The following is a 22859-nucleotide window of genomic DNA, read 5'->3' as shown; positions in this document are numbered from 1 at the left end:
TAGGGCATATAGTATAGTGATGAGGTATTCTTACACCTGAATAAATACAGATTGCTACTTTTATTGGAAAAAAAATACTTTGGACAGCTTTGGGGAGATTTATTAAAACTGGTGCACCTAGCATCTGGTGCAGCTGTGCATGGTAGCCAATCAGCTTCTATTTTCAACTTGTTCCATTAAGCTTTGGCAATAAAACCTGAAAGCTGATTAGTTTCTATGCAGAATTGCACCAGATTTTTCACTCTCCCGCTTTAGTAAATAAGCCACTTTGTTTTTAAATTACATTTGTAATGAATGATATCTGATTAGTTGCTGTGACGTTTCCCATTATCACCCAGGATTTGGGGTAACCAGCCACTTGATATCTATGGTGAGGTAATAGGCAAATACCTTAATGTGCCTATTAAATGCTAGTAATAACAGATAGCCACAGATTCACTTTAGCCAAATTTAAAATAATTAATTTGTAAAAATATTTGTAAAGAGTTGGGTTGGATAATTCTTTATATCTTTATTTGTTCTGAGTTTACCAAGCCAAATTTTGCAGAGGCATGAAGATTACTTTAGACGATTATGATCATACATTTAGCAAATGCTACACTGTTGATGACAACACATCTAAGTCATTTTCTGTCTCATTATAGCTTAATTTAGTTGAAATAAATATTACAATGTGGTAGAGTAACCCAAAGATCCCCTTTAAAACAGCATTTTTTGCATGCTGCCCAATGTTGCCCACGTGTCAGTATTGTATGTATTGTCTGTTCCCTTTTCAGTAACATTTTTAGCAATTCTGATTGCCACAACTTGCCTGCATTCCAGAAATCAATTTTGAGTTTCATTACAACAGTAGCTGCAGGATTATTTATTTTTAAATGATGACACAAGTATCCAAGTTAGAAATCCGTAGGAGAGATTTGTTACATCTTTAAATGGATGAAAGCTTGATATCATGCTAAGCCCAAAATGATACATTTTTCTAAGCTGCATTAATTCCATGTCTGAATTTGACAGCTCCTGAAAGAGTTTCCAGATGAGCTACGTTCGGATATAACCATGTACTTGAACAAGGAGATTTTACAACTATCCCTTTTTGAGAATGCTAGCCGTGGTTGCCTCAGGTCTCTGTCTCTTCATATCAAAACTTCTTTCTGTGCTCCTGGAGAGTACCTACTTCGGCAGGGAGATGCATTGCAGGCAATTTATTTGGTGTGCTCAGGTTCCATGGAAGTTCTAAAGGATGGGATGGTGTTGGCTATTCTAGGTATGTACTGTAATAAATGTTTCAGTGCAATAGAGTGAAACAATACAATGAAGCCTACTGTAAAGTGACAAATAATATCAAATATTTGGACTACATTCTAATTTTCTAATCTACATGCCTGTTCTAGTTTAGTTAGAACATACTAAAGCTAAAAACAGCTTAGATTACACCAAAATCTGGAGTCTGCTGGTACTTAATACATTAAAAAGTATTACAAACCCTTTTGTATATGTTTATATTAGTTTATCAGACATAAAAGATAAACAGTGATCCAGTTCTGTAATCAACAATACGTAATTATATGCATTTTTAACCTCTGAAAAATTTACCCCACTTCCTGACCAGGTAATTTTTTGCTATACAGCACTAAATTACAATTGCGCTCTCATGCAGCGCTGTACCCAAATTAAATTTTATATTTTTTTTCACACAAATAAAGCTTTCTTTTGGTGATATTTGATCCCCACAACAATAAAAACAAATAAAAAAGACAGACAATTAAAAAAAAATAGTTTTTACTTTCAGCTATAAAAAATATTCAATAAAAAAATGTCCTAAATTTAGACCAATATGTATTCTGCTACATATTTTTGGTAAAAAAAAAACCCAATAAGCATATATTGTTTGCTTTGTGCAAAAGTTATAGCCTCTACAAACTATAGTATATACTGGAATTTTTATTTATTTATAAATTAATCGTAATGGTGGTGATCAGCAACTTCTAGTGGGTATGCAATATTGCAGCGGACAATCTGACACTAAATGACACTTTGTTGGAAACAGTGACACTAGAACAGTGATCAGTGCTGAAAATATAAACTGGTACTGTACTAATGACACTGGCTGGGAAGGGGTTAAACATCTAGGGTGAGCAAAGGGTTAATTGTGTGCCTAGCTAGTGTTTATATGTGTTGTTTGTATTGTTTTTACAAAGGGATGTGCCGAATTGTATTCCCTGCTTTGCAGGAAAACAAAATCCAGCACATCACCACTGACAGGAGACGGCTCTGCCTTGTTTACATAGTCGTTTACATCCTCACTGATCAGTGGGTGCCTGTGCCTCTGACTAATCACAGCAGAAGCAGCGGTACGTGCCCTACCAAGAAGTGCAGAATTACAAATATATACGTGATTCTACACACAGCGACCTCCCTGTAGCAATAAAGTTGCTATAGAATGGTCGCCAACTGGTTAATGTAACTGTCCCAATCTCTGAACTTTACTTGGTATAAGTACAATCTGTACAGAGATCAGAGAGGGGGAAGTCAAAGCAGCACAAGTAGCTAATCAAGTGTGCTGCAGTGTAAGGAATGTGCTGATAGCAGAAAAGAAAAGAGGGACACAGAGATGAACTCATCAATGTGCTGCTTATTTCTTTCACTGTCAATTCACAAAGTAAGCATTTGGAGGGGTTCTGTGGGTGAAAGTGAAAATGCTGCATTTAATAAACACCTGCTAGACAGGCTGTGCTGTGAGCAGAGCTGTGTAAATATCAGGACTGGATAGACATGGATTCAAATGCTTTGGCAGTTGCAGTGTTCATATAGGTATTTCATCTGTGTATTTAGCTGTTCAGATTTACCTGTCTAGTAAGGAATATAAGGGCTGCTATTTCTGACCTCTTCCTGAAAATGCTAGTATATTGATCCTCTGGCTTCAATACTTTAGGTCAATCACCTTGAACAAATTAAAACTCCTAGGTGCATACTTATTCTAGGTCAGCTACTCAAAGTATTAAATCTATCAACTAATACATTTAAGCCTGTTCTGTTATGTTATGAAACTATAGGCTGGGTCAAATCTGTTTTAGGTGTGTTGTGTTTTAGGCCCACTTACATGTGTTTTAGGCACAATACCATATTATGCTCTACAACATGTGTTTTCATGAAATGCATCAAAGATGCAGCAAGCAGGATTTTGTTTAATGCACTGCACATAAAACACATAGATGTAAACAAGAACTTAGGGCCTTGTCAGCAAGCAATCCTGTAGCTGATCACAACTCACCAAAAACAGGATCTCTGAGAGATAACCTACCTTTTTGTATGGAAATGACCCTTCCAATGACAAAACCAGACAGTTGTTGTTCCCTCACTGTTCCATGTCTAGAGAGCAAGATTCTGTGGCATTCCAAGGTTTGTTTTAAAGGCTTTTTTTCTATATGGCAGGTAAATATAAATGTAAAGATTATGTCTGATGAAAAAAGGTGAACAATATTTCTAAAAACAAATAACTTGTTCAATACACAGTGCTTTAGCAAACTAAGTGTTTTTCATTTAGGGCCTACATAAATTTTCTCAGTATAGGCATAAAATAATGAGTCTACACTAGTATAAATTTCTCAGTGCTCAGTTGGAAGCGTCCGGTTATTCCCAATGCCACAGCTGCTGGTAATTCTTGTCCCCCTGGACAGATACTATGAAACTATAACTAGTTCAGTACATCCAAAAAGCCATACGCCCTCACAAAAATGTGCTTTGTGCGAAAAGTTTATGTAAATATCCAAAATCAATGAAAGTCCAACATCTAAATTTTCTGTTATGTGATAAATTCTTCCTTCCTCCATAATAAAACTATTAAGCTCTAACCAGGTATTTTGACCCACATAAACAGTGGGTCATGCAAAGCATGATGAAATAACAGCTAGATTCTGCAGATATGCTGCTTCTTCATTAAATCAGTGCTCCTCCTTCATTCCTTACTCATACATCCTCCATGGAAAATATTCCCAAAAGAAACAAAACTATATAGTGTAGTATATTTTAAAAAAATCACATACATCAATACAGAAATGATGTATACGCCTATTATTTGCTGAACTTTTTAATAAAAACATTCCTTGTAAATAAAGAAAACTACATTTAACTCTTTTCACAGTTGTCTGGAATGTTATACAGTATATATAATATATTTAGAAAACTAAAATTACAATAAAAAACACATGATTAGTTTACACGTGAACGTTCTTTGATTTTTTTTTTTTTAACAGAAGCTCTAAAGAAGTATTTCTCTATATAACTTTTATCTTACTAAAAACATGGTGTCTCATTTGTTAACAGCATAGACTTACATTAATAGGTCTCTTTATTCATTTAGAATACAAAACTGCACTGAACAGTCCTCACATTATGTCATAATGTCTGGAATACTATGTTATTGGCATAAACTGAAAAGTACATGATTAGTTTGGATGTGCAGTGCCTGTAATGAAAATCACAATGATGTACAGTATTTAAAAGCAAACCAATCATTGTCATTTCCCAAATGACCAGTTCTTGAGTTAGAGACAAGGTATGATAGCATAATGCTGCATAATTTTGTGATGATTGTATGCTCCTCATAGAGCTGACAGCTGCTCATTAGCTCTTCAGCTATAGAACCACAGCTATTTTTAAATGAGGCATAATCAGTACAATATGGGGATGTCTTAGCAGTAAAATGTTGAAATAATGGGAATTACGGAAAGTGGAAAATATTAAATCTGCTATTATATTTTTCATAAATGATTTCCTTTTTTAAACAATCTGGAATGGTTCAGTTATTATAATATAAACATATTATTCACTGAAAGTCTAATATTAAGCTTCATTTCGACTAGCAGCACATTGGTAACATTATCTTACTTCATCAGTTTATGTGTGTTTACATTAGTTTTAGCCAAACGTAAGCACAAAAAGTATTTTGCTTTGGATGGAGTTGGTAAGAATCAGAGCCTCTGTCAAATTTTTATTGTTGTCCTGATCTCTAGGAATGAGTTGCCAGGTTAATTTAGTGAATGGCCAAACTAAATGTGTGTTCAGCCAAGCTGATCCTGCAACTACAACAGACGTTTCTGCTCAGAGCTCTTGGTTGTTAGTGAGCCAGCATCTTCTGGTTTCCTAACCTGGTTGTTAGTGAGCCGGCATCTTCTGGTGTCCTAACAACTAGAGGTGTATCTCAGCCCCACCCACTCTGCTAACAACATGTGATACCCCGCTAACAGGCGAATGTAAACAAAGTGGCAGGGATAGTGTAAAAAACAGATCACCCCCCAAAAAAAAATTCATACCATGCCCTTAAGAAATGGTATGGATTTTAAGGGGGGGGGGCTGCAAAAAAGAGCAAAAAAGATAGGGGGTCCCCCTCAAATTCCTTGTGATGTCATTGACCAGATATGGTCCAGGAGCTCTCATCCACAGCATAGGTGCCCTTGGGAGTGGACTGTGTTGACAGTCAGAACTTTTTTTCTTTTGGAGGGTCAGCAGGCATCATTCATTGTGATTGACACAGATCACTGGATGACATCATTGATGATGGATTTACATTGTGAGATTTTTTTTTTTTTATAAAGGACTTGCCAAGAGATGTGTGTTTTTATTCACTACAGTATGTACATTTTTTTTGTTAATTAATAGAGGTACTTTGTATCCCTCACTCAATTGTGCAAGCTAGGCTGGTATCCGGGGGCCCCCTTATTTTTAAAGGGGACATCGAGCATAGTAATTGATGATGGATTTACAATGAGGGACATTTTTGGGGAAATTTTATTTTTTAAATAAAAGAATAGTCAAATATTTGTCTGTCTTCATTTATATGTAAAAAATTTTTGTGAATGAGTAGAGATACTATTTACCCAATACTCATTCATATAGGGGGAGGGCAGGTATCTGGGGCCCCCTTATTGTTAAAGGGGGTTTCCAGATTCTGATAACCCCCAGCCAGCAGACTCCCACATCCACTTGGCCAGGGTTGGGATGAAGAGCTCATTGTCCTCATCAACATGGGGACAAGGTGCTTTGGCTGGGGGGTACCCCCTGGTAAGGTATCCTGCATGTGTTTAGGGCATGTGGGCTGTTATGGTTCGGGGGGGGCACTCACCATGCTTAGACTTTTTTTCTTGTTTTTTCCTTGGGGTTTGTTTACTAACAGAAGGAAGCAGCTGAGACTTTTCATTTACTACAATGCAAATGCCATTTTTTCTTTGGAAATGGGAAGCACAGTGGCTAAGTTTTTAGCACTTCCCCCTAGCAGCACCAGGGTCGTCGGATCAAATCCCAACCTTGGCACTACCTGTACAGAGTTTGCATGTTCTCCCAGTGTCTGTGTGGGTTTCCTCCACGTATTCCGGTTTCCTCCCACACTCCAAAGACATGCTGGTAGGTTAATAGGCTCCTGTCTAAATTGACCCTAGTCTGTGTATGCATGAATGTTAGATACCTTAGATTGTATGCTCTTTGAGTGTTATGGACTGATGTGAATGTGCAATATATATGTAAAGCACATAAATTGATGGGGAGGGGACATGGCTAAGCTATGGCAGTGTGAAGACTCACCCTGTCACAGCCCTGCACCAGCTGCAACAAAAGGAGAGCTCAACACCTGCTGACTGATCCATACCCAAACACAGGCAGAAGCAGGGGTAACATAGCGGGTTGCCATCTGCCAACTTCCAGCACTTCTATCATGCACCCGCTAGGCCTCCTGAGACCAGATGATGCCAGGAACCACCACAAGGGATAGTGCAGCACCTCAATCTGACAGACAGCAGGTAAGCAGCTCTCCCCCTCGCTCAAATGCATCTACCAAGCACCAGTTTCTCTGGCATACCTGCAGTACTGAGAGATGAGCTGCCTGCTACTCCTACACAGCTGGGAGTACAGTGATCAGAGCTCAGTCTTATATGGTCAATATACCTCTGTCTTCTAGTCATGACTCCGACATAGTATACTTGTCAATGCTCTGCCCGGTGAGATATCTAGGGTTAGCCAATGCTACCTCTTTGCAGCCTTTCATGTTAATGTTTTAGACTTAGTAAATGTTTACTGATATGGGCTTCATGCTTGTATATTGTTTATAGAGATTGCTTGTTTCTTTTTCTTCATACATATGATTGCTTCTGGCAGGATATGTTTAAGTTTTTCACAATTCTGAAATGTTATTAGTTGATTGGATTCCATGTGGACCTTGGGAGGGCAGATTGCCATTCCCCTCCCCCTCGGCATGGAGTTTGGCGGATGTCCCCAAGCTAATCTTATTTTCTCTTGTGCTGTTCATATGCAGGGTCTATCCCTTATGTGGGCTGAATTAATTTTGTTGGCCTCTACTCCTCCCTCCTGGGATGTACAACATGTGAATCAAAAACATGTGTGTTTCTGTGATGTCTGTTCTCACACTTTTTTGGTCTATATGGTCTGATCCTCCCGTAATGAGGGGAACTCTCCCTTCAATACAATTTTATATATATATATATATATATATATATATGTGGCAGCTATGGGCGCTGCCTTGATGTGTTGATGTTTGTTTGGTTATCCTCCCCACATAGATTGCAGTGCTTCTGGCTGTTTCAGTTTTCTGTGACAGGCAGAACCCTGTTGGCTTTCACAGCCATTTTCTTTTTAGCGTAAAAAAAGTGGTGCTAGCATCTGTACTAGTATCTGGTCTCATTATTTTCCTTTTCTTTGTTATTTTCTCTTCTTCATCTCATTTTATTATCTTTTTTTTCCCCACTCCTCTTATCCTCTTTCATTTTCCTTACTCCCCACTCTTTCATCCTTGTATCATTTTTATTTTTTTCTTCCCCCTTTCTTGCCATGGGAGGTTCCTGGACTGCCGCTACTATGCATTTGTGTTCATTTAATACCTGTGGCTTGAATGAACCTTCCAAGAGGTCTTAGATCCTGTATGACTTTCACATGTCCAAGGTTAAAGTAATCTATTTCAGGAGACTCACGTTAGATCGGACCATATTCCCTCATTGCAGAATAAGTATTATCCAACTTGATTTCATAGTACTTATTCTCATTCAAAATCCAGGGGGGTGGCAATTGCTTTTCATAAATCTGTAAAATATACTCTGGGGCAGCACAGTGGCTAAATGGTTAGCACTTCCGCCTGGCAGTACTAGGGTCATTGGTTCGAATCCCAGCCACGGCACCACCTGCCTGGAGTTTGCATGTTCTCCCTGTGCCTGTGTGGGTTTCCTCTGTGTACTCCGGTTTCTTCCCACACTTCAAAGACATGCTGGTAGGTTAATTGGATCCTGTCTAAATTGGCCATAATATGTGTATGTATGAATGTAAGTTAGGGACCTTAGATTGTACACCCCTTGAGGGTTAGGGACTGTGTAAAGCGCTGCATAAATTGACGACGCTATATAAGTACCTGAAATAAATAATAAATAAACAATTATACTTAGATACCTGTTCAAACCCTGGGGGCCGATATTTGTTTCTGAAAATTATCCTTATGGCAAGACATACACCTTGGCTAATATGTACATTCCTAATCAGGACCAAATAGCTCATACCATTCAATACCTCCACAAATTGATGGAATTTGCTGAAGGTGTTATTAAGCACCTGGAATGATAGCTTGGGAGAATGACAAGACTTACTCTCACAAACTTATGTGAACTGTTTGGTCACATTTCTGGTTTTCCTCCGATTTCAAGGCCTTTGTAGCTATTCCTTCTGGGGCCTCTCAAGTATAGATGGCATCCTCCTCTCTCTCATTCTTCCCCCTGTGTTTCTCCCCCCCCCTCCAATTGTTTATTATTATTTTTTTGCCTTCTACCTCTTTTAATGTATTCTCTTCCTCTCTATATGGACTTAATATCTTTCATCTATTTCCTGTATACATGGTGCACTGGACCATGCTGTTTTGTTTCTTATATAGATGGTAGCACCATTATGTTTTTTCTCATTGTGATTTCTCACATTAGAATATTAGATGGTTGTGGAGCTAACAGTATCTACAAATGCTTTGCCAGTCTTACTATGTCTTAATGACCTTCACTTTATCATGACCTTATGATACATCTTACATTACCCTGGCCAATATGCATCTCTGTACACCTACTGAATATAGACATGTACTCTTATGGTTGTGCTCTGTACTGTTTGAAAACAGAATAAAACAGTTTCAACATAAATTGAGTAAGTGCCTGTAATAAAAAAAAATAAATACAATTTGTAAATGTCAGTTTTGCTATAGTAGGTTGTAAACATCATACAGATGCACAAATTCATAGCCAGGTTAAGAGCATCCCTCAGTCTTGTTTTTAAAGAAATTGTGAATTTTTAAAATTGCCAAAACAGAAACATAAAATCACACATGAGATCAATTGTAAATCAACAGTTAGAATCCACACTAGCAGCTAGCGCAGTATTGCAGGTTAAGTTAAAATACACATACTATAAAAATGGGGGAAAATGCAAAAGCACTAAGTGTATGTCTAAAATAACATAATACAATAAACTCAGCATATAAAATACAGAGAGTCCAGTGTTGGAGCAACAACATAAGTCCAATATGTGTCCAGAGGAAACATCAAAGGGGAAGAGAAAAGGTCCTACACAAACACCAAACACACTGCCCCTTACCAGATACTTTTGACCCTAAAGGGAAGTCAGGAAGCTCTGTATGTTTCCCAGCCACGTATTAGTTTGAAACTATCTTTCTATGCTTATGGAGACATGCTGGTTTTATAAGTTGATGATATATGTGCATTACTATTTTATCGATTAAATGATCATTATTTACTAAACTATGAGGATTATTTCTTTGTTTTGGAATATCCCATATGAGGCTACAAGGAATTTAGGTATTTTTCATCAGAAGTATCGCTCTTAAGGATGGATTTTCATGAAGTACATTTTAAAATTACTGCTCCATGCCAAATTGAATTTTAAAATAATAATTGTGCTTTGGTACATGTTCCTCAGGGCAGTGCCCCCATGTCATTTGTTTGAGAAATTCCATGACTATTAGCCTAGAAAATGGCTATTACTCTTGTATACCATTCAGCTCTAATTGACTTCAATTACCTTTATACAGTATGTACACATTTTAAATAAGGAATTTTTAACATGCAACAGAATATATGGCATATTGAGAAGAAATTGTACATGTGTCAGCAGGTTCAGATTTGACACACACATTTGCATTAGCCAAATTGACAAATGCTAGCATTCTTTTTTCTACAGCAAAAATATACTTCCCCACAATATAATACAACTCTGCAAAAGTCCACAGAAATACATGCCAGTTGTTGTGGGTAACATGTCACAAATTCTGTTGAACCAACAATGGATGCCAAAAATGTAACTGTTTAGGCAGCCAGACCAGCTGTTGACAAGTCTGTGCTTTAATGACACTGGAAGAAATAACATTACAGATCCAGTTCACTTCCAGTCCACTCACATTGTTTCCAAGGAAACAATGTGAGGCATCCAGGGTCCCCAAATGCCTGATAAAGAGGGCATTTGGGGACCCTGAAATGCATTGGGTACTCTTTTGGATTTTCCCCTCTGACTTTTATTGACATAAAGGTTTATCTGGACCTCTTAGCAGTGGTGTGGTGCTTCAGTTTTATTTTTTATTTTTTGCATACAGAATAAAGCACTAAAAGAAATGTACAGCCTAGCATATAGAATGAGGTGGTGTAGAATACGGAATGTACAGTCGAGCATACAGAATGAGGCTGTGTGGGAGTGGGAATGTGCAGGCCAGCATACAGAAGCAGGGTTGTGGAATAAGGAATGTACAGCCCAGCATACAGAATGAGGCAGTGTGGAATATTTAAAATGACAGTCCATATTGTATAAAACAAAATTAAACAAAACTGAGTGCAGCACTGATTGAATATTATAAACTAATCACTGCCATAAATATTTTAATTACACAAAAACATAATAATATAACAAGCGAATCAATATAATGATATAAACAGTGAATCACATTCAGCGTCCTTATAAACTCATACATTATCCATAAAGCACATAAACATGATACAAATTATGAAAAATGTTTAAAAAAAATCACTTCTAAATGGTTCTTATTAAAAAAAAATGTATCTTCAGTGTTCTTCATAGATGCCTGCAGAAATGTGCACCCATCCAATCTGCTCACCTTCACAAAAGACATTTTAAACTACATAACGTCAGAACTCACTCAAAAGATCACTCAAAGGCTAAACCTCCCAACTTCTCTCCATATGTGTGGCTCAAAAAAACAAAAAAACAAAACAGAAATCATAGTGCTCACTGAAGCAAGCAAAAATAGTCACCCCAACCACTCTCTACCAAGGGCTCTAAAACTGTGCACATTCTTGCCTAAAAACCCTGTCACTTATAAGAAGCAAATAAGTACTTTATGGATATAAAAGGATAGAGGACTTCAATTCTTTCTCATGCACAGCCCAGCTCAAATAGGCAGAGATAATCTCATATTGTCCACTGTAGTATTTATTCAACGCTTCCACACTAATAAAAGATACTCACATAAGGGTTAAAATATATTAATTTTCAAATATTCCAAAAGAAAGTATACTTTACACAACTCTCGCAATGCATAACACTCTGGACTGATAACTCGAGGCATACAATGTCCTTGATTATAATGACATCATTGGTGTTGCTCCATCTGACTTCCAATACGGGACTTCTTCATAGTGTAGGAGTCCCAAAGCCACATATATTGTGATATAGCCTCACCCTATGAGATAATAATGGTTACCAGTTAACATAGTTCCAATGCAGAGACAAAACACCTCCTCTTCACCATCTTACAAGCTGACTTGGATCAGATGGCCCTTTCAATTACTCTTATCAATCTTGTAATGTATGGAGAGGTGTGTATACCTAATGAATAACTATACAGTGTGCAAAACACCTGCTGTTTATTGCATGAATCTCTATTCTGCTGGTAAGTGGTAAAGTCCCACCTACTGGGGGAACTACCACTACTTCCAGTGTCAAAACAGCCCAGAGGCAGATCAGGTATGTCTGGAGAGAATAAGAGTATGTATGTTTGTGATGGACAATAACCCTCAGTGAGCCCTATGCTGTGATACTGGGACACTGCCATTGCAGGCAATGGCAAATCTGGGACAGTGGGTAAGAATGCTGATGCATTACTAAATGCAAATAGGTTGTTTAGGGTAGGTGCACTGTGCAAGGGAATTTACCCCAGAGCTTAGTGAAAGCGGTGAAATATCACTTTGCAAGGACTACCCAATAAATTCCAAGGAAAATAGAAAAACAGCAAATTTGCTTGCACATGATTTTATATTGACATCATCAGAACTTTCCATTCCATTCACTGAGACTTGGGAAACATCCCTTACACAATTCAATTTCCCTTGCAAAGTGAACAGTCTGTTTGGCTTTTAGTAAATGAACCCCATTGTGTGCAATCATCAATAGAAATGACAAACCTTTTGAACTCTACTTCAACCACAATGACCACAGATAAAAACCAGGGTAAATACTATCACCATCCAGGTGCCTATGTCTAATTGTTAGAAATCAGCTAAATAATACTCATATAGTCAAATCCTTGGTTGTAGATAACCCTACATAAAGCGTTGATATTAGGATTTTAGCACCATTGTAGAGTGATCAAAACATGTTTCCTCTCGGAATTATATGATATACACTAGGATATCAAGAAACAGAAACTTGACAAGAGTTAAATGTAAAAGTGCTATAATCAGTTTGTGGCTAAAGGTAGCCATAAATGTAGAGTGACAGTCTTAGGCCCTGCCACTGTGTTAGAAGAGGGAAATCGCACACAGGGTTCTCAAAGCTGCATATTGATGGGCTCTAGTTCTTAGTGGAGCAAACTGGCATTTCAGTTTTCTCTGGGTTTCCTAATTCCCAGACTGGGTTTTGGAGTCCAAAGGTTTAAAAGAGTCTTGGGTGGGACAGAGCCTTTAACTCTTATGTCTAGGTTTTACCAAAATGCATGCGTGTAAGCGTGTGTGCGTGTGTGTGTGTGTGTGTGTGTGTGTGTGCAAGTGTGCACAACCTTTATATTTAAAGGTCTGACAGTAATTCAAGGATCCACCCTCCCCAGGAGTCTGTGAGGAAGCAGGCAGAGCTGTGCATGTCTGCACAACATAGGTGAAGTCTGTGAAGGAGCAGACAGAGGCCCTATCCTCAATGAAAAATGTTGAAACCTAGAAATTGTAATTCCATTGTTAATCACAATGTCCACCAGTCACCACTGGATAATTCGCTAAAAAAAATCCTGAGGACCAAGGCACACTGATCTTGACAGTAACATTAGCCAAATGACAGCTGCCTTAGCTGTCTCCAGCTATTTAAGGGAAGGGGCAGGACAGTTGTGACATCATTAACCAAACATGGCCATGACCATATTTGGTTAATGTTATTGATGTCTGCTATCCCCTCTCATTTGCTTAAAAGACAGTAACAGAAGGAAACTGTCATTTATAAAAGTAGTAGAAATACCACTTGGAAATATGATGTACAGTTCCAGCTAGACAGGAAACCCAATGGGCTAAAGTTCAGGCATTAGTCCAAACACCCAAACAGCTAGCAATGCAATTATCCATGCATTATCCTTACTGTTTCACTAAATTTTCAGGTAACATCTGGGTTGCAAAAGCGGTAGATGCACACAAAGTGGATTTATGTGGTTTGTGGCTACTGAAGAAATTAAACTTTTTGTGCCTAGAGTTCAGTTTTAAGTACAGTAGCTTGAAAAAACATTAATTGTACAGATTGGATATGAATCATTTGTGTTTTCTGTGTGCATTCTCTTCTGCAATCAGATATTTGCATCAAATATTTTCTGCATTTTAGATAAAAAAATAAGGTTTGAATTTTGCAACTAAGGAAAAAAATCTACATATAGTAGTTAACAAAATTAAAAGAAGACATACTGACATCAAGTTCAACTTAACAGTTATATAAAACAAATCACACTGGTTCAGAGGATAATAATATATAGTATATAAAAATAAAATTGATCATAGCTTCTTAATTTTTAACTGTATCATCCAAATTTTGTTGAAAAGAGAAATTAGATAAATAGTTATACAATTTGAATTTAAATCTAAAGATACAAGTGTAGATATGTATATCTAGCTCTCCTAATCACCGCTGACTGAGCAAGTCATCTTTTATCTGTCATGCAGTTTGTAACTTTTGCAGCAAAGCACTGTATGTAACATAAGAATCTTAGGAACAGTTTAGCTTTTCTAAATTGCTTCCTAAATGTATTTTTATCATTGCAGTCATAGATTAATACTGGTGTGTGCCATTGGGAATGTTCAGATTGAGCACAGAGGGTTTGTGCTTCAGAAACTCACACACAGCAAATTAAGTTAAAGTGGTTCTAAAGCCTAAGCATTTCTACCTTAAAAAAGGCTCCACTGCCTGCTCCCCCCCCCCACCAAGTCCCTAAGCACTTACCTGACAACTCCCCCATTCCAGTACTGTGCCCGTCTGTACCTCTGCTGCTATCTCATATCTTTTTAAAGAAGACTCTGAGCGCAGTGGGAGCCATTGGCTATTGCTGTCAGTAAAATCCTGTGAGAAGAGAGAGCTGGGGGGTGACTGAGTCATGCTGTGTATGTCTCTGGATGCACCCAGCCTTGCTTAGGAGTATGCCATCATGGGTGCCCCCTCTGCACATGGCTTACTCACAGGACATTTATGAGGAGAAGGGGTGAGAGAGCCAATGGGAGACTACAGAAGAGAAGATAAGGGGCAGATCTGTGCAATACCATTGCACAAAGCAGGTAAGTATAACATTTAACATAAAAAAAGCCTTTGATATCACTTTAAAGTGAACCTGCAGGGAGAAAAAAAATACACTATGCCATGGAACTCACTTATAACTGCATCCTGCAGTATCCTGTTGAGTTCATTCCATAGACAGACTTCCATGATCTGGGGAAAGCCAATCCTGTGGGTTTGACAGGTCAAGTGGTAGGGCTTTCTCCTATTTTTTGTTGTTTAAAACTACCTATTATTTTTATTACACTTCATCATCTCCAGACTCCAGTGCCAGCAAGGCCCCATACACATTTGCACATTTGTGAACCACATAACTGTATTTTATAAATGTGCAGTATCCTTTCTTTTTGATCATTACACCAGAGTTGGGGCAGGGGGTATGTACATTTTTCTCAGCCAAAATATGTAACTACAGTAGGTGAAAAGCACCTCATGCAGTACAGGAGGTCCGTCAATGTTGACAACTCTGTAGTATGCCTCCTCCAGGTTAAACTGGGATAACAAAATGCAGAAAAAAATACTATATATGATAGTATACAGCTTCTTGTCACACAACTACTACAATAGTAGGAACATGAAACAAAAAGAAAAGAAAAAAACAGACCTACAGGCAATACAAATGTGATTTTACTGAATATTTATTTATGAATACAAGGTTTGGTAAAAATTTATCATTTTAGTACAAGACCATAATGCTACATATTGTACAGTTATTGTCAGAAATTTCCATTCTGAGATATAAGGCTTTATCTTCAGTTTCCTATTGTTGCTTTTTGTTACTGTTTGCTATATAATTAAAAAGAAAACTAAAATAAAACATTTTCTAAAATTCTTACCAATTATCTCTGCAGTATCTTGTGACCTTCACATTTTGTATTGCCACTATAGAAAAGGTAACATCACATACAATCAATAGATAGCAGAATTTCGCTTTGGCCTGTGTTTACTGGAAATGAACCTGCAAAATAGCAGGTTTGCTGTACAGAAGAGTCCTAAAGCAGTCAATACTCACTTTTTTAAGCAACTCAAAAGTCACAAGGACACATGGACAAATGCTACCAAAAGCTTCCATGTGACAGTGTTCAAGTTTGTTGAGTGGTTGTTCAGCAACAAATCACTACATTGTGAAAATGTACTGTACTGTGAACTGAAGGGAATACTTTGGGTTTGTACCCCCAGGTTAGTCCCTTGCTCCTCTATGGGTCCTGGAAAAGGGTCATACCCGCTGGATCGTGTGGTGGAAGAAAAGGTGCAGGCTGGCCTATCTTTTCTACATGCAGCCCCAACTGGTCCTCATCATAACTCATTTGTTTGTTTTCCTTTTTGTATCCAATTAAAGACTGCCCTGACTCAATGTACTGCGGACAGGTGGCAGCTACAGAATCAGCAAAGTCACTGTGGCTGTACCAATGCGTGCAGCACCTCCCCTCCCACTCCACAACCACTGTGTGACACAGCGGAATGTGGATCCTAGTGATCATGTGATCGCTATGTGATCACATGATCATAATGTTAGCAAAGATGTTATGAATCAAGCTGATTCATAATGTAGTACATGGGCTAATCACAGCACCCTGTACCATATGATTAGCTATAGCCAATCACAAATCACTATGATTTTGAACTGTCATGAACTTAACCCATTCATGAGAATTCAAAGCAAGAATTGCATTACAGGAGCAATAGTCTATTGCTCCTGCAATGCAAAGTGTTGGGAAAAACAAATCCCTGCTAACCCCCTTAGAGTGGTACAATGTTACTATGGAAACATTGAACTACTCTGACAACAGTATTTTTTATTTAAATAGTAAAAAAAAAAGTTTAAAAAAATGAAAATATTTTTTTTTCTTGCCACAATGTGTGGGCAAGCAGCTGCTCTGGGCAAAGCGACGTACCCTTATGTCGATTTCTATTTCCGGGTATGAGCATGCATGCACCCCCCGCTGCCCCCCTTGTCAATCCATGGAGAGAAGAGAGAACACAGCACTGATTAAAAGCACTACATTTTAAATACAGACACTAGATTAGCATGTTTAACCCTTTGATTGCCCCTATTACCCTTTGATCACCCCTGTCATCCAGCTAGTACCATTAGTACAGTGTCAGTATATGGAACTTTTCACTGATCACTGTGTTACTGTCACTAAGGACATCAGATAACATCAGGGTCTTTAAGCTCCCCTCCCAGCCAGGGTCAGCTAGCATTAGATTGCCTGCACGCTATCGTACTCATGCTATAGTTCGCTGATCACCGCCATTATTAGTATAGTGTTTGTACGGATCAATATACTGATCAGGAACAGAACTATACTACTGCCTCCTTAGTATAGTGTCCCCCAAAATGCAGTGTTAGCAGGATCAGCACTAGCATTTAACCCCTCCCTGCTTTTTTCAGAAGATTTGTATCAATTGATTATGGGCCAAAGCAATATATATGCACAATGATACATCGCTGCCCACTCAAATTCAACTCTTGCCAGACAATTTGCTTGGAAACTTATCACGATTTCTGAATTCAAAACTTTTTGGGGCCTAACCCTCAACATGAGCATTTTAAAAAAGAATGGATTGTGGTCATATTGATTCACAGACCCAATTCATTATATATGCCCAAAAAGGACCAGCAACGCACTGGTACATCACTGGACTTTGTGTGGTTGTAACAAGATGATGCCTGCAGCTACAGACATCATCCTGGTATCATTTTTCTTTAGCTGGTGGTCAGATTTCATGCAAAAACAATGCTAGCAGCTAATTAGCCATTAATCACATTTACAAGCAGCAGGAAGGCACCACCTCCCCCCCCCTACTTAACCTTCCACTGCTTTCTCTGGCTTTCTTGTGAATGCAGCCAGAGGTTCCACCAGATGGCCATAAAGCTGATCGGAGACCAATCATCTCTATAGTCTAAGAAACCAGAAGCTCTGAGCATTTTATCATTTCTGTTTCGATATAAACAGCACCATTTTAAAATTGATAAATCATCTGATCACACCAATCTTGGTGTGATCATATGCTTTAAGGGCAGAGGAGAGATCTAGAGTCTAGTAGACCCCTGAATTTTCAGAAAAGAGTACCTGTCACTGCCTATTGGCTATCACAGGGGATTTTTACATTCCCTGTGATAACAATAAAAATGATCAAATAAAAAAAAAAGAAAGAGACAGTGTAAAAATAAAAAAATAGAAATTGGTCCAGTGTTGGTATGTAAACAGAAATTTTGCCATGCATGTGAGGTATCACCATGAACATCAGATCGAGGGCAGTAATTCTAGCACTAGACCTCTTGAGTAAATCTAAAGTGGTAAGAGGCTTTTAATGTGTCACCTATGGATATTAAAAATGTACGCAGTTTGTCGCCATTGCACAAATACGCAATTTTAAAGCATGTAATTTTTTGTATTTATGTACTCGGCGTCACATCATCTTTTATATTTTATCAAACAATCGGGAAAAATATTGTGTTTTTGTGCAGTAAAATTAAAAAGGTATTATTCTCACGAAATTTGCATTTGAAAAATTGCTGCGCAAATACTGTGTGGCATAAAAAATTGCAACACCCACTGTTTTATTCTCTACGGCCTGTGCTTTAAAATATTATAGACTTCCGGTTCCGGCCTGGATGCTGTGAAACGCGGGTCCCGCAGCTCCCGGGATCCCGGCTATATAAAACCCGCTGATAGCCTTGGGGACCCCGCCTTTCAGTCCTCGGGTGTCCCCCACCCTCTGGCAGTGGCCCAGGAGAGGTACCTTTTGCCGGCGCAGTCCGGTCACGAGTCGGCGGCCAGAGCGGAGGGATGCGGCTCTCCCCCTCCTGCAGCCAAGATGGCCGACGATGCCTGTCACGGCATGGACACAGGCAAGGAGCGGGATCACACTCTGGGAGCAGGCCTGTTAGAGTCTCCCTCCCATCTCCTCACTGCCTCTTCTTTCCCCTGTGGTACTGACTGCCTAAATGAGCAGTATACAAAAATAGCACAGGCAGTGTCGGCTATCTTGCTCCCTAATATCACCCAGGCTGTAGATAGAGCAGTCACATTGGGCATTGAACAGCTGAGAAAAGATCTCAGCGACCATTCTAAACGATTATCTGAGGCTGAACAGCGCTTATCTGATTTAGAAGATGAAGTCCATTCCATGCAAGCGGTTACATCACAATCTAATAGTATACAGCAAAGTATTTTGGATAAAATCGAAGATCTGGAAAATCGATCACGCAGGAATAACTTACGCATTGTGGGTCTTCCAGAATCTTTTAATACCAGATCTCTCTCTGACCTATGCTCTGCACGGATCCCGGCGGCGCTAGGCCTTTCTTCCTCCTGCCAGGTCGAGAGAGCTCATCGCCTGGGGCCTCCGTCTAACGAGCGCCGAACGCCACGTTCAGTGATTGTCCGCTATCTAAATTATGCTGACCGCGTAGCGATCCTCACTTCTTTTCGCAACTCACGGTCTTTGCAGATTGAGGGTCACAAGTTACTGCTATTTGCGGATTACTCGCAGGAAGTGTCGCGCAAACGGAAAGCATTTCAACAAGTATGTGCTAGTCTTTATCAGAAAGGAATAAAGTTCACACTGGCGTATCCGGCCACTTTACGATTCACTGCACCATCTGGGGTCTCCAAGTCTTTTGTTCATCCTGAAGAAGCCCACCAGTATCTCCGAGATCACCTAGCCGCAGGGATCCGGCGACGCAGCCTGCGGGCAGAAATTGTGGTCCCAGAGATCAACGCAGTCCTCGTAAAGACCCACCTAAACGTCAACGCATTATTTCATCTTCCTCTAAAGCTCGTCCGCCTTGAAGACCTATGAGGCCATTGGTCTCAGCATAAAAGCTTCAAGCTTTTCTTTCGATCCGATGGGCTCAGACGAAAGAGCTTTTCTATTTTTCATTATTTCCTTGAGTGGTACCTTTTAATTTACTGAAATGCTCCCACATTTTAAAGTTTGAGCCTTTTCGGTTGTTCAGCTCTAATTGTTTAAGTATTATCTGTTTGGCACAGGGCCCTTGCTCTGCAATTTATTTCGATGTCATGTTTTATTTACAAATATGCCTGAATTTAACTTCCTCTTTCCTGCACATGCCTTGCTCCATACATCAGCAGGGCTGCGGGGGGTGGGGTGCTGGAGCCGCTGTCGGGGTACGTTTGAGGGACGCCCTCACGTATCTCAGCAATTGTAACTAGGTCCCTGGGGCTAGCTCCCATCATTACCACTCCCGGTCACGCTGACGTTGATGGTTACAGCATACGGAATGACGTGAAGTCCTCTATACTGGTATTGTATATTATATGTTTTGAATCTTTGTTGGGCCTTACTAAGGCCCTTGCTACTGCCTTTGCTCTCTCTCCTCTTTTTTCCCTCCACTTTCACCTTTACCTCTTTGGAGATCTCCGTCGTCTACTGAGACCAGATTTACACCACTCCCATCTGCCTAATGAAGCAGCGCTAATTGTTGATACACTTCTAGTTGGTAAGTCCCTTATCTTTTTATCACACACTTCACTTCAGCTAGAATGACACGTATTTTTTCCTGGAATGTTAAAGGCCTCAGGTCCCCTCACAAACGCATGGCAGTACTAAGACATCTGCGGCGCTTACGCGCGGATATAGCTCTACTCCAAGAGACACATCTCACACAACCTGACTTTGTCCGTATGCGAAAACTCTGGGTGGCTCATGCCTTCGGCTCCTCCTCCATTAATAATAAAGCAGGGGTACTTATTCTTATCCACAAGCGACTTAATCCTGAATTGGTCTCTATGGAGGCGGACACCGAGGGCCGCTTCGTAGCTATACATGTCAAATTAGGCTCTCAGGAATTGGTTGTTGCCAACATATATGCACCCAACTCCCCGACAAGGCAGGTGTTTCAGGGCCTGTCTTCACGGCTGGCACCCTATATTCATAAGCCGCTTGTCATGGGAGGTGACTTTAATTCTGTTATGCAGGAGCAGAAGGATAAATCGCAGAGTGTTGACCGAGATTCTCGCTCCACCCAACCTCCCCGTCCAACGCCCACTTTACTTGGTAGTTTCGTAAAAGCAATGCAACTTACTGATATATGGCGTTTGACCCATCCGGACGGTAGAGATTACACTTTTTACTCTCCCGTTCACCATTCCTTATCTCGAATCGATTCTATTTTTGGCAACCCCATTACACTGCAACATGTGGGGTCATCTACCATACACGATATAGCCATATCGGATCACGCCCCAATTTCTATTACTATAAATCTTCTAGATCCTTCACCACACCCTAGGATATGGCGCTTCCCCTCGTTTTTGGCGAACAATCAGGAGCTTTCCCGACAGTTACAGGACACCTGGGCAGACTTCCAAATTAATAATGCGGTTCATGTCACCAATCCAAATTTATATTGGGATACGGGAAAGGCGGTACTACGTGGCAAAATTATTGCCTTTACGTCTGCATATAAAAAAAAAATTTTGCACAATTTCACCGAGGCTAGTAACCTTCTTAGACTGACTCAGCGAAAGATGACGGAATTCAATTCGCAGGACAATAGGAAAGCTTGGGCGGATGCTAAAAACCAGTTCGACACATGGGCGGCTGCTCAGGAAACACTACATCACTCATACCTTGATTTACAGTATCACAGGTTTGGAAACAAACCAGGCAAACTTTTGGTGCGTTTGTGTAGGAAACCTTTTACCCCCACGCAATTCACCTCTCTAAAAGATTCTCAGGGGTTAATTAAACAATCTCTGGAAGAGATTATATCTATTCTGGAAAGCTTTTACGCAAATTTATATGGGTCAGACCCTATAGACCAGGTACGGGCACACTCCTTTCTCGATAGCGTACATCTACCTCAAATAGACCCAATAGCCCTGCAATCTCTAAATGCCCCGATATCTCAAGCGGATATTTGTCAGGCTATTACCTCTCTAGCCAATGGCAAAGCCCCAGGTCCAGATGGGTACACTTCTGAATTTTATAAACTTATGGCTAAAACCCTCTCTCCTACTCTACAGCGGGTTTATCAATCTATCCAGGAGAGTGGGGTGTATCTTCCATCAGCTTCCCAAGCCCACATTAAATTATTAGCCAAAAAAGGCAAAGACCCTTCGGAGCCTGGTTCTTATCGTCTGATTTCTCTCCTTAATCTAGATGCAAAGATTCTTTCTAAAATTGTTGCTAATCGATTGGCTATTATCTTACCCTCCCTTATTCATCCTTCTCAAGCAGGCTTTATAAAGGGGTGCTCGGCCACGTCAAACATTCGCAAGGTGCTTACAGTTTTACATCAGGCTAAAAATAACCCTTTCCAGGACCTAGCGATTATTTCCCTCGACGCTGAAAAAGCGTTTGATAATGTAAGTTTTGAATGGCTTCACTCAGTCCTCGCTAAATTTGGCTTTTCCGGTCCATTCACGCGTTTAATTCAGGCTATGTACTCCGCCCCTACAGCCCAGGTAGTAGCGGCGGGGAAAATATCCAACTCCATTCCGCTACATAAGGGCACAAGGCTGTCCTTTGTCTCCCCTGCTTTTCAATCTAGCCTTAGAACCCTTAGCCCGCTTCTTGTTGTTTCAGTCACAACTTCATGGCATTCAAATTGCCCAACAAGACCTTCGCCTAGCTTTATTTGCGGACGACATACTGATATTCACCTCCAACCCGTCTTTAGATTTACCGTACATTCAATCCGTTTTCGCAGATTTTCGGAATTACTCGGGTCTCCGTATTAACTTTGCGAAAAGTGAGGTTTTGCCCCTGTATCACGCTCGACTCCCTGAGTGGGCCGGCAACTCACTTTTTAAAATTGATACGAACCATATCACCTATCTAGGTATTAAAATTGGGAAATTAGCTTCGTCCCTTTATTCTCTTAACTTCTCGCCAGTAATACAAAAAATATTAGGGGAATTAGAGATGTGGAAAGAATTTCCATTATCACTTATGGGTAGAGCCCACCTCTTCAAGATGACGAGTTTTCCGAAGCTTTTATATCCTCTCCAAACTATCCCTCTCCTGCTCAAGCACACGGATATTGTCAGGTTAAACAAAGCGATTTCTAGTTTCTTATGGAGGGGGCG

The 22859-nt window shown here is 39.7% G+C and overlaps 1 protein-coding gene across 5 annotated transcripts in view; it reads left to right on the top strand.

Annotated features, from left to right (window-relative positions):
- The window catches only part of KCNH8 (potassium voltage-gated channel subfamily H member 8), a 576797-nt gene that overhangs the window by 420139 nt on the left and 133799 nt on the right, over nucleotides 1-22859 (top strand). For all 5 annotated transcript variants that reach the window (XM_089691130.1, XM_089691138.1, XM_089691150.1 and 2 more), the window contains one exon: nucleotides 1015-1264. In XM_089691130.1, the coding sequence (XP_089547256.1) occupies nucleotides 1015-1264 (250 nt within the window). The remainder of the gene's footprint in view (nucleotides 1-1014; nucleotides 1265-22859) is intronic.

This window comes from Staurois parvus, unplaced genomic scaffold (assembly GCF_062004578.1).
Source record: "Staurois parvus isolate SC_StPar_1 unplaced genomic scaffold, SC_StPar_1.0 ptg000021l, whole genome shotgun sequence".
Lineage (NCBI taxonomy): Eukaryota > Metazoa > Chordata > Amphibia > Anura > Ranidae > Staurois > Staurois parvus.
The sequence above is the reverse complement of the archived record's forward strand: the minus strand, read 5'-3'. Positions and strand labels throughout refer to the sequence as shown.